Raw genomic sequence first — 13,895 nt, forward strand, 5'->3', positions numbered from 1 at the left:
TCTGTTACTGTTGATCGATGATCCAAATCATTTCATATATTTTTGTGAAAATTAAAGAGATGCGGGTAGATCTAATTTTACAAAAATTGGTTGAAATTGCTTTACTATTAATGATAATTTTTTGAGATCAGTATAGATATTGTTTTTTTTTTCTTGTTAAATTTGACATGAAAATTGGGTACACTACCATAAACTAAAATTATAATAATTTTAATTACATTAATTAAAATTGAAATTATTCTTCGTATTTAAATATATTTGTTGCGTTCATTTCAGGTGCGAAAAGCACATTCTAGACATCACCACGAAAAATTAGCTTTAAGAGTTTCGAGGACGAGGCTGTTGCATAGTAGTATGAAAGCTACTAAAGGATTTAGTACTGCTGATTGGTGTAGAAACTTTGAAGTTACATTCCAAGGAGAGCAAGGTTGAAAATTATTTTCATTTTTTAAAACCATATTATACTAAACTTTAAATTTAGTATATAATTATTTCATTTGATTCAGTTATAATATAATAATAGGAAGTGTTTAACACGACGAAAAAAAATCATACTCATATTACATATTACACAATTTTTTCACAAATGTGCATGATAATTAAGATAAGTTTATAGCTCAAAATAAATAATAAAAAAACTCATTTTTTATTTAGGTGATGTATTTGCTTAGGAAAGGCAGTAATAAATATGCAATATTCTTAGGAGTCTTGTTAATTTTTTTTTGGAATTTAATATTTCATAATAATTTTTAAAATGAAGTTTCAATGCACGTACTGTAAATAATGAATATATAACTATTATTGTTTTTATAGTATTATAACGGTTTTTAGGAGTTGATTGGGGCGGCGTAAGGCGCGAATGGTTCGAACTATTGTGTAGCGCGCTTTTTTCACCAGAAGGAGGTCTTTTTAGAACATTCCAAGATAAAGGCCAAGCTCTGGTGCATCCTAATGGTTCACAACAAAGACCACCTCATCTGAAGCTAAAGCATTTCGAATTCGCTGGTCGAATTGTAAGTCTATAAATTATAATTAAAAAAAAAAAATGCAATTTTCACCATATGCAAAAAAGTCTTAGGTCTCATGATGTAAAATTGATTTGAGGTTTAGTTTACCAATATACGGCTTTTACTTACATCATTTCTCATAGTATTCACAATAAAAGCTTAAATTTCTTCACAAAGCTTCAAATTTACTTCCTTGTAGGTCGGCAAATGCTTGTACGAAAGTGCGTTGGGCGGCACATATAGGCAGTTGGTGAGAGGAAGATTTTCTAGATCATTTTTAGCGCAACTTATAGGACTTCGTGTACATTATAAGGTAAGGCACAATAGTATATTAACACATTACCATTCTCTCATAATAATGCAGAAATTATTTTCTTACTAATTCATTTGATAATTATATGTTTTCTTGAGGTTTCGAGTTTATCTTAATTGGTTGTATGTTTGTATTGTGTGTATGTATAATAGCTAAAATATTACCTTTAGTCGACGATTTTATGAAAAATTGTTGAAAACTAGCTAAACCGTTTCTTTATAGAAGCAAATAAATGCAAAAAAAATATCAGCGTTATTTCCACAATTTATGAACAGATTTTTGGAAGTTGGCATTCTTGCTAGTTTGAAGATCCACGGGGCCGTTTCTTCATTGTGAAGTTGGTGAAACATTGCACGCAAAAAGTGGTTTAATTATAAACATTCATTAATATTTGAAATAAAATGACGCGCTTCGACATATAGCGTGCATATTAAGTGGAAATCGCATTTATAAGTTTTTGAAGAAAAGTAAAATCTTTATTTATAATTAGTCGACATTTGATCGTGACAATTTAAATGTTGTTAAATCTTAATTAACTTAGGTCTTCATTGTCAAAACATTATCTACACATATTAGAAAATTCATATAGTTTGTCCTAATGTTTATTAGGTCATATTTGTTTCATTATGCATATGCAAAATATGAAAAAATCCTAAAAAATTATGATATTTTATCAAATATAATACCCTATAATTGATTTATTTATAGTACTTCGAACAAGACGATCCTGATTTGTACCTGAGCAAGATCAAGTATGTCCTTGATACTGATCTAGAATCTCCTGACAGTTTGGAACTGTACTTTTCTGAGGATCAATACGATTCCCAAACAGGCCAACTCCTGCGAACAGTCGAATTAATGCCCAAGGGCTGCCAGGTCAGGGTTACCAACTCGAATAAATTGAGGTATCTGGACGCGCTTGCTCAACACAGGTTGGCCAATAGTGTGAGGGATGAAGTCGATGCATTTTTAAAAGGATTGAATGATCTGATACCAGATAACTTGCTAAGCATATTCGATGAGAACGAATTAGAGGTAAAATGGAATTTATTTTTCAATTCACATTCATTTTCAAGATTTGGACATTTGCAATATTTGGCAATTTGAACATTCGAACATTTTTAACATTTTTAACATTTTCAACATTTTTAACATTTTAACATTTTTAACATTTTTAACATTTTTAACATTTTTAACGTTTTTAACGTTTTTAACGTTTTTAACGTTTTTAACGTTTTTAACGTTTTTGACGTTTTTGACATTTTGGACATTTTGGACATTTTGGACATTTTGGACATTTTGGACATTTTGGACATTTTGGACATTTTGGACATTTTGGACATTTTGGACATTTTGGACATTTTGGACATTTTGGACATTTTGGACATTTTGGACATTTTGGACATTTTGGACATTTTGGACATTTTGGACATTTTGGACATTTTTTGACATTTTTGACATTTGGACATTTTTACCATTTGAATATTTTTAACATTTGAATATTTTTAACATATGAACATTTAAACATTTTTAATATTTTAAATATTTTCAATATTTCAAACATTTTTGTTTATGTTATTTTCATATTTATGTCAACAAATTTAAAAAGAGATTTTCTATTTTAAAATAGATGTTTTTTTACGCTTTACTCCTAAAGCATGTTTGGTTATTAAAGTTTTTAAAATCATTTAAAATGTAACCAAATTTTTAAATCTCTTTCTGAATTTTATTGTGATGTTAATTAGGGTCATATACAGGTTTTGTTTCTAATTTTGTCAATATGGCTTCTACAAGTCTTATTTTTTTGCTGTTGGAGTTGTTAAAAGCTGAATTTTGAAAACAAATACATGTATTTTTTATAAATATATCTAGATAATAGTAAAAATATATATATAGATTTCAAAAATGCCTAATATGGTGAAATAAAAATCTAATCTATTTCTATCTATATTTTCTGATTGTGAGAAACACATTTGGACATTTTTACCATTTGAATATTTTTAACATTTGAATATTTTTAACATATGAACATTTAAACATTTTTAATATTTTAAATATTTTCAATATTTCAAACATTTTTGTTATGTTATTTTCATATTTATGTCAACAAATTTAAAAAGAGATTTTCTATTTTAAAATAGATGTTTTTTTACGCTTTACTCCTAAAGCATGTTTGGTTATTAAAGTTTTTAAAATCATTTAAAATGTAACCAAATTTTTAAATCTCTTTCTGAATTTTATTGTGATGTTAATTAGGGTCATATACAGGTTTTGTTTCTAATTTTGTCAATATGGCTTCTACAAGTCTTATTTTTTTGCTGTTGGAGTTGTTAAAAGCTGAATTTTGAAAACAAATACATGTATTTTTTATAAATATATCTAGATAATAGTAAAAATATATATATAGATTTCAAAAATGCCTAATATGGTGAAATAAAAATCTAATCTATTTCTATCTATATTTTCTGATTGTGAGAAACAGATGCGGTTACAGAACATCTGTACGTTCAAATATGTTGACCAAAAATAGCTAGATAATTTATATATTTCATAAGCAGGCGCATATATTCATGATCTATGTAATCATTTGCACTTTGTAATTAGTGGTAGAATCCAAATCATTTTCAATTGATTGATTGATTTATTTCCAGCTATTATTATGTGGTACTGGTGACTATTCGGTGGCGGACTTTAGGGCGCATCACATTGCGAGTGGTGGGTCGCCAGAATTTAGAAGAGTTCTAGGATGGTTTTGGGCTGCAGTGGCCAATTTCACAAGGACGGAAATGGCTAGACTTCTGCAGTTTACGACAGGTTGCTCGCAACTTCCTCCCGGTGGTTTTCAGGTATTATGAATTGATTTTCACATTGGTAGCATCAAACAATTTTATGAGCAAAATATTTAATAATGGAGTTGTCTATTAGATGATAAATGTATTCACATCTGTTTGATTTATTACCATGCCAATTGCTTTTAACTATCACCGGTTTAGTCGTTCATCATAGCCATTTTTACATTAGTCCATATTTTTTATTTAAAATTATGCATACATGTACTTTGATAATATTATAGGCAATATAGTTCAGTCTTTGTTGTTTTTGTATACAAACTTACCTAAAAGAAGTGTATTTGTAAATATTGAAAGATCATGCCAAATATTATGAACAATGAAGGCTTTCGAAGAAATCATATTTACTGTTACTGAAACTAAAACCATAAATTCATATTTAATTAGATAAAGTTAAAATTATACAGAATCTTTGTCTGAAATCTGGTATTATAATAATTATATTCTAAATATTATGTCATAATAAACCCATATTTGTCAACATTTTTCAAATTATTTTGTATCTTATCCAATATTTTATCAATTATTTATTTATTTATAAATAATTATTATTTTATTTGTAATATGAGAATACATAACAGTTATATAAAAGTGCATATTACAACTGAAATACTAATTTTATAGGAATTAAATCCAAGATTTCAACTAACCGCCGCACCAACATTTGGAAATCTGCCTACTGCGCATACTTGGTGAGCAATTATTTGCATATTTATTTTTTACTTATTATTAACAACTTTGGGTAATAAAGTATTTCTATTTAATTTAACTTAGTACCTAGTAACCTAATTACTATCAAACTAGACATGAATTAAAAATAATACCAGCATTTATCAAATACTTTATACAAAGTAAAGATCAATTATATTTGTGTTCTATTTTTTCAGTTTCAACCAGCTTTGCTTGCCTGATTATGAAAGTTATGAGCATTTCGAACGAGCCTTGTTGTTGGCAATAAGTGAAGGAGCAGAAGGATTCGGTATGATCTAGAAAATCTCAGGAGCAATTATTTGCATATTTATTTTTTACTTATTATTACACTTTGGGTAATACTGAAGTTATTCTATTTCATTACCTTAGTACCTAGTACCCTAATTATATCAAACTAGACATGAATTAAAAATAATACCAAGCATTTTATCAAATACTTTTATACAAAGTAAAGATCATTTATATTTTGTGTTCTATTTTTTCAGTTTCAACCAGCTTTGCTTGCCTGATTATGAAAGTTATGAGCATTTCGAACGAGCCTTGTTGTTGGCAATAAGTGAAGGAGCAGAAGGATTCGGTATGATCTAGAAAATCTCAGGATTTCGGTGCTTCTTCTATTTTGTACAGTATTTTCTAGAAGTTAATTTTTACACACACATTCAAATTAGCGCTGTGTAACAATTTTTGGTTGTCCACGACAATCTCACCACTTATAGTAGGCAAAGTTTTGATGTTTGAAGATGACATGAAGGTAATTTTAAGGTAAGGATATTTTTTTGAATTCTTGGCGATTTTTTTAGGTAAGAAGTTTTAAGTTTAATAAGGACTAATTAAATTAAAACCGATTGTATTCTAGGAGTAATCTTGCTGTACTTAGCTTATCAAAGAACAATCTTGATATTTTTTTAACACGTTTAGATTTGTTGCATAAGCGCAATTCGTTTCTTAAACAATTATTGTTTAAGAAACGAAAACGAATTGTTTATATTTTTGGCCTATTTATTTTTAGAACTATAAACGGAGGGATATATTTTAAGCCACTTTTTAAATGATTTTTGTTAATAGTTTATTGTTATTTACGTAATATCACAAAATACAAAAAATGGTTAAAGATGTGAATAATGACAAGATGAAAATATTTGCTATTTTAAAAATTGAGGGTATGCATGAATTTCAAGTATAAGAAGTATGATGATCACAACATGCGCCTTGTGAATCTGATTTAAATTAAATCGAGTATGAATCTTTGGGATCTTAAAGTTGTTTGAAATCGAATTCTTATAGGATGCTTTCTTTACTTAATATTTTTACAGCAAAATACTTATTTTCTTATTATTATATCTTACAATTAGAACACATAATTCTTTACATAATTCATAATTTTTTCTTAACCATCGATTTTAAAAATCGAGCAATTTTTTTTTGGGGAATGGTGTAACCATACATTTCTCGACGTAATGTATTTTTATATAGCAAGCAATTTAAATCCATATTTGTATGAAATTTATAATTCATTATCGAAAGTTATTTGACGTCATATATATTTAACATAATCGCCATTATAGATAAAAACATCCTGATCGCCATGTTCTGGATTGTAATAATTCAAATATTTGTAAAAGTTTTCATTAGTAATCTTTTGATGTAAAATTAGTCACAAAATTTGTGATATCTAGATACAGGAAGCTCTTGCGAATATCTGCGATATAAGATATAGCGCTTTATAATGTATAACAAATATATTTGCAATTTTCGGCAATATGACAATATAATATTCAAATGTAAATACGAAACATGAGTGTTATATAATAAAATAAGATATATTGTATATACTAAAAATGTATTTATTAGATTAGATTTACTGAGACTGTTTTTTAGAGGATAAAAAAGACAATGTCGAATTAACCTTTCTATATCCACATTTTAAGTACATTAAGTATTCAAAAATGTGCTTTTCCTCGTTTTATATTTTTTAGTTTCTTTGGGTCATTTATAGTTTGGAAATTGGAGCCAATTATAACAGCAATCTACTTCAATAACGTTAAAAAAATTGCGTTTAATCATTTTAGGCTATATTATTTGAGGTCAAAACGACCAAGCTCTAATGTATAAAAAGTTATTGAAACTTGAATGTATGAAATGAATTATTATATAATCGCAATTATATATCACATATCTTGATTTTAATGTTATTTTTTAATATATTAATTTTTTTTTGAAACATACTAAATTTGCTCACTAACATATGCATTTGTTATTTGTTTCTTCAATACGGATACGGATATAGGAAGGTTAATGATTTATTAAACTATCCACAAAGAATTGAAAAAAAAGCTAAATAAATAATTTAATATTATGATAAAAGCTTTTTATACTATTATTTATTAGCACTCTGGGTATAATAATATATAACCATTTTTTTATTTTCGTTCACTATATTATTAATTCATTTTATTTTCCTGAGTACTTTTGTGAAAATTTATGAAATTATTATCGATAAATGTAGGCAAATTTTATGACACAAAAGGCTTAACATTTTTGACAACACAAGTATACTATACTGATTTTGTGATTGGGTCCAAAGGGAGAAACATGTAGTATGTTTGTTCGAACAAGTTTCCATTATTGCATCCTGTATTTGCCCTACATTATCATAGGCGGCTTTGCCTATGAGAGAAGAGTCAAATGTATTTTTTTTTTCGATTTCTTTTAATAATAACTGTAACTTGTATACAGATAGATCACTGTTTGACCAAAATGTATTTGCGTATTAGGTCTCTCCTTCGATAACTCAGGTTGTTAGGTTATAATTTAACCTTTGTATCTGTGGACTGTATTAAACACTGATTTATTGGTATAATTTATGCATTTGTTGCAAGTTCTTATTGTACTAATGATTTGTCACCAAGTTCTAATTGAAGGAGATATATTTGTTGATTATTTATTACATATGTTGTTACGCGGACTTCAGTTTTAGAAATAAAAAAAATAAGTCCGATCAAAATTCGCTACCCCGTTACAGGGAAGCAACCATCCGGTGTAAAAACTCAATGCCATGAAGATTGCCGGCTTCATGGCCAATATAATAAAATGAAAATACGTCCGAACAATCACATTGCTTAGTATTATGTTATAAGTTGAACTTTAGTAGTGAATAACCACTAACCACTAACCAGCAATTAGTTTTTGCGTAAATAATTTAGTTTAGTCATTATTATGATTTGTTTACAAAAGTGTGCGTTGGGTACGATTGTGATAAATTTTGTGGGTACGGTTATAACATGTATTTTATATCTTTTTCGTTTTAAGGCTAAATAGATGAAGAAAAATCTGTTTTGCCTAAAACAAAATAATAAAGATTTTGAAGTTTATCTTATATCTGTGTGTCACACGCCCAGTACGGTTGTAACACTCACCCATTATTTGTCTGATTTGGTTCTATGACTATTCTATCGTATTTAAGAACGGTATTTCAGTACTTATACGCAGACAAATGTTTAAATTACCATTTAGTTTACTTCATATCTAGCTAACTGACAAAGTAACAAAATTGTTGCTAATAAAAAGTGACACATTCCTAACCAGTCTCCCCTACAAGTCTTCAAATCACAAGCATGATTAACGTATTATAATATAAAATGGTTTTGCGGTAATTACTGAATATGTGATATGTGGTGCACCATAATACAATTTTTATAGTCCAATTAAAGGATAAATTTAATAACTTTCGTGTCCAAAATTTGGAATTGAACTGACATATTTCTTCGTAAAATATCATAGACAATGTCTATATGTCTTACATATCTGACTATTAGATAATAGTCAGAATAAGTCAGATTAGTCAATATTATTAAGATCTGCAATAAACAGACAAATATACAAGAAATGTTTCATTTTAAAAATATTTGAAGTGCATCTATGGTCAATTTTATGGTTCTTTGCATCAGAATAAAGGGCAAAGCTTTTTCTATATTGTGACGGATACGGGTTGATGGCCCCATTCTTGGAAATTGCAACGGCTGCCAAATATTATATCTTAGCATTGCATCCCCATTACGAAAGGGTTACTCCAACTCCTAAACCCGACTTCTATGAACACCCTGTAATTACCTGTGGAAACTAAACCAACTAACAACACGAATTAAACATAATGTATTTTTAGCTTATTTAGTTTAACTAATTATGATTACAGATCTGAGGGCGTGGCTGTACCTACGTACAGCCATGTCCTATGCCTAAACTCTAACGTGCTGATAAATCTTTATTAATTACTAACGGAGTAACTTCCCGAACTAACTTAACTGACGGATTAACGGAGGGAATAGCTACTAAACAATAAGTCATCTGACCTTTGCTGGAACAGGTTCTCCTCTCCTGGCACAACACACACACCACCATACACAAAGCGGGTCCAGAGACTCGCGTCTGGACCCGACCGACCTCCTCGGAGGATGTTACATTTCTTAATGATTATTTTCAACCCTCGACTTGGACCTTATATTGCAGGAACCCTAGTAGAAGTAGGCGGGGAAGTCCATTTGCACTAAGGGTTGTGCAACCCTTTGACAACAATACCAGTTGTCGTTACAATATTGAACTTCGTGGTTGTTTTGTTTGGTAGCTTATCAACATCAAATAATCCAATTTCTCATATGATGACACCAAACCCAATACAATTGTTTTTCATCTATAAAATATCTGATCCCTTAGAGAAACCGTTGTTTTTTTTAAAGTAATAACGTATTAAGTTAGTAATTAATTATGGTATCGTAATACTTCTAGACATTTCATAAAAATACAACTAAATGCAAAACATAACAATTGCTGTGTATAATATATTGAATTTTAAAAATAATATAGAGAAGATAATGTTTACCTAACAAATAAGTCACAGGCAAGTTTATAATATTTATAAATTTACAAACGATGAAAATTATAAATAAATATTTCTTTTTCTATTTATATAAATATGTTGAAGCAATTTCAATCAATATTTGCAAACTTACTTAACCTGATTTTGTTATTGTTTTCTTTTTTTCTTGGAATTATATATTAAAGGTATTTATTTAATTCTAATTTTTTATTTTTATTAAAATGCCAAGAGTGCTATGTAATAAGTAATGTATCATTTTCATTACGTATATCATGCCATAAATATCGTAGATAATTCCATAAATTTTATTTGTAAATATGCAATTATAGTATGTAAGTCGAGCCTAATATAATATGAATAATAATGAATTTAATCTAGACTCTAGTTTCTAGAGAGTATATTATATAATATTGATCTCATAATATTTTATATCTGTGATTGTACCAACTATGTTGGACATTTCAATCAATTAATTCTTTCCTAAATCAAATAAATTTTGTTCGTTAAATTTGGCAATAAAATAATTTTCAAATCATGACATATAAAGGAGCTATTGGCATACTGTCTTAGGGAACAACTGCATATATATTTGTCCTGTTTATAAATTATTTTATACAATTTGATATAAAATCTAAAATTCAAGTACGAATACATTTTAAAGGTGTAATTCATTCGTAAAAATAATATTTCGTATATTTCATGCTATAGTTAATAAAAAGTATCATAATACTTTTAATATTTATAGTTTATTTTATTATAAAATTATTGATTAATAGCAATATATAGTCATTAAGTTAAAAATCTTCATATGGTATCTGAAATCATAGTTATTCTGGCAATAAAATTTAATTTAGTAGAATTATAAACAAAAATGATATAGTATAAATAGTAAAACATTATTGAATGAAATTATTATAATAATTGTATTTATATTGACATTTGGAATATGAATTCTAATTCTAATGCAATATGTCATTTTTTTTATTGAATTTATGTTACATTTTTATTGTTGAAGGGCTTCAGTGATTTAATTCAAACTTTAATTTTAATATGTAATATTTTCACAGCATTATTATAAGCATAACCTATTATGACTTTTCTTAATTAAATAACGATGCAGGCTCTGAAAACTGAAGGCACAATATATATTTGCTTGTGCAGACTCTCTAATTCTAAATTCTTAACTTCTAGCATCTCTGAAAATTTAAACCCTCTAAAGCAAGAAATTGATACTTTAAATTCATAAAAACATGGAAAATTGTTTCTTCATTAAATTCTCGAAGAAGTTAGTATTCACCAGAAAATCCGATTGTATTGTATCAACGTTTAAAGATATTATGAATTGCTTGTACCAAAATAGGGATCAGTATATCTTTTGTTGATATTTTTTGAAAAAAGGTTGCACCAATTTCCTAAAGATTAAAGCCGGAGAGACAATCAGTCGAGCCTTTTTTCCAAAATTAGAAAAGTTCACAGTTTTGTCTACGGTTTTGCAAAAACTGAAAAGATTTTGAAAATTTTAAACATCTGGCAATGATTTGGACAGGCCGCTTTTTCATATTTTTGAAGTAAAACTGTTTTAGGCGCGACTAGGGCGTAAATCAGTACAAATGCAACGGAAATGCGTTGCGGCAGAACTATGCGTCATTCGCTTTCGATGAAATGTGTATGTGAATAGAGATCTGTCGTTGTATGCGTACCAGCATCAACGTTGTATGCGTACCGATATCAACAAGCAAATCGGCATAGATAAATAAACATTTTAAAGTTACATCGTAGTACAAATCTTGATTTAATGAAAACTGCTGTATCAGAAGAATATTTTACCCTGTTCCTTGAAAATATTGATTAATAAGATTAATGACTGGTAAGTTTATTGATTAGAAATTATTTTCATATTATTCGTATGTTTCTATAAATCCTTGAAGTTATTAAAATGGAAAATATTTATTACTAAATATTTAAGACAGATATTACAGCTGTTCAAGGAATGATATTATATATAGTTCGTCATTATTCAAAAATGTAGTTTAAAAAATAGCCAACTATTAGCGTCTCTTCTAACTTTCTCTTAATTTTTTTTTCAATTACAATATTTATTACAACTGTTAAATAGTTAACATCTAGCAATATTGATAAATAATAACATATATTTAAATAAATAAAAGTGCAAAGGATAGAATTTACATGAAAATAATATCCGTAGTATGATGATTTAACAATAAAAATAATACTAGAAAAACAATAAAGTATAACGAAATAACAATAATGGAATTTGTAAGATAATAATAATAATAATAATAATAATTAATAATATTATTAATGTTAGCGTTTACAAATGGCTATTTATGAGATCTTTGGGAATTTTTCATTTTAGCCTGGTTGGGCGCGCTTCTGAGAATACTTTTTGTGTCAAGTAATTTGGGTGTTCGTCAATTCTTCTTTTATAGTTGTCTGTTTTTGGTCGAATTACTTCATTTACTGTCATCATGTTGCTGTCCTTGTGAATCAACCAGTTGGGAACGTACCTGGGTGCGTTCAGTGCCTGCCGTATGATCTTGTTCTGCACTCGCTGAATGATCTGTATATTAGTTTTTTTGGCGGTGCCCCATAGTTGAATCCCATAAGACCACACTGGTTTGAAAATGCATTTGTGAATAATTAGTTTGTTATTTGTCGACAGTTCGGATCGTTTATTCAGCAACCAGTAATGTTTTTTTTAAATAATTCATCAATCTGCTGTTTTTTCTTGCTAATGTGGACTCTCTAGTTCAATTTTGAGTCCAGATGTATTCCGAGATATTTTACGCTATCTTTTACTGGGATTTCCTGTCCATTTAACTTAATTGTAGGGCATATACCAGTACGTAGCGTGAAAGTGATATGCGTAGATTTTGCGCCGTTTGTCATAATTCTCTATAAAGAAAGCCATTTTGTAGCAATATCTAGATGCTCTTGTAATAGTTGTGAAGTTATTGCGGGATCTTCATTGGAGGCAATGATACATGTATTGTCAGCAAATGTCGACACGCTTGTTCTGGAGCATAAAGGAAAATCCGCTGTGAATATAAGAAATAGAGTTGGACAAAGGACGCTTCCCTGGGGCACCCCAGAGAGGATCTTTTTTTTTGTCGACTTCTCGTTGTTAATGCTGACGGAAAATTCCCTATTTTCAAGGTACGATTTTATTATTGAAAATATCGGTTCTGATAAACGGAGTTTTAGTTTGTACAACAAACCAGTGTGCCATACCTTGTCAAATGCTTGCGCAACGTCTAAAAATACAGCCGAACAATACGTTTTTGCATGGAATGATTCGTTTATTGTATTTATTAGGCGATGAACCTGTTCTATGGTTGAGTGTTGTTCTCTAAAGCCCAATTGGTGATTTGGAATTACGTTTTGATTCAACAATTCTGACTTAATGCGTTGGAGTAAAAAAAAATTCAAATATCTTCGAAATACAAGAAAGTAGTCTTACCGGTCTATAGGAAGACAATAAATGAGGATCTTTCCCAGGCATAAGAATTATTTTAGCTACTTTCCAAGCTTGAGGAAACACTTTTAATCTTAAAATTGAATTGAAAATTATTGTTAATAATCTAAATCCCCTTTCTGGCAATTCTTTTATCATTTTTATCGAAATTTTATCTGGCCCAGGAGATTTATTAGAATTTGCATCCTTGACATAATTTTTTAATTCGGTCACCGTTATGCGTTTTACCATTTGTCCTGGTTTAGATTCATTTTGTAAACAATTGTGGATGAAATCTTTATCGTTTACGTTGCAACTGCGCGGATGAGGTTGGAATGTATTTTTCAAGTGTTCTGAAAATTCTTCCGATTTTTCTTCTGAACTTCTTGCCCAAGAACCATCAAGTTTACGCACTGGAGTTATATGTACTATCGGCCTTTTTAATCTCTTCGTTGCCTTCCAAAGAGAATAATTGGTGTCTTTAGTAGATGAAAGATTAGTTAAATAATGTTTAAGGCATTCGTTCTTATATTCATATAATATAGTCTTAAGATTCCTGCAGGCACAGTTAAATTTGTTTTTATCGGTCGGTGATCTTGTGGTTTGCCACATTTTTCGTAATTTGCGTTTTTGAGCTATGATTTTTCAATGTTAATAGAATAATTAG

The 13,895-nt window shown here is 28.7% G+C and overlaps 1 protein-coding gene across 1 annotated transcript in view; it reads left to right on the plus strand.

The window, feature by feature from the left end:
• LOC113366258 (apoptosis-resistant E3 ubiquitin protein ligase 1) overlaps positions 1-5,171 on the plus strand; it is a 29,360-nt gene extending 24,189 nt beyond the window's left edge. Inside the window, exons 9-15 of the mRNA XM_026607837.1 lie at positions 277-427; positions 832-1,013; positions 1,207-1,320; positions 2,029-2,355; positions 3,972-4,166; positions 4,794-4,861; positions 5,057-5,171. Of these exons, the coding sequence (XP_026463622.1) occupies positions 277-427; positions 832-1,013; positions 1,207-1,320; positions 2,029-2,355; positions 3,972-4,166; positions 4,794-4,861; positions 5,057-5,159 (1,140 nt within the window). The 3' untranslated portion in view covers positions 5,160-5,171. The remainder of the gene's footprint in view (positions 1-276; positions 428-831; positions 1,014-1,206; positions 1,321-2,028; positions 2,356-3,971; positions 4,167-4,793; positions 4,862-5,056) is intronic.
• The last annotated feature ends 8,724 nt before the right edge of the window (positions 5,172-13,895 follow it).

The sequence above is a fragment of the Ctenocephalides felis genome, unplaced genomic scaffold (assembly GCF_003426905.1).
Source record: "Ctenocephalides felis isolate EL2017-DRISC unplaced genomic scaffold, ASM342690v1 CF-g0.4_SCAFFOLD_01170, whole genome shotgun sequence".
In the NCBI taxonomy this organism is placed as follows: Eukaryota; Metazoa; Arthropoda; class Insecta; order Siphonaptera; family Pulicidae; genus Ctenocephalides; species Ctenocephalides felis.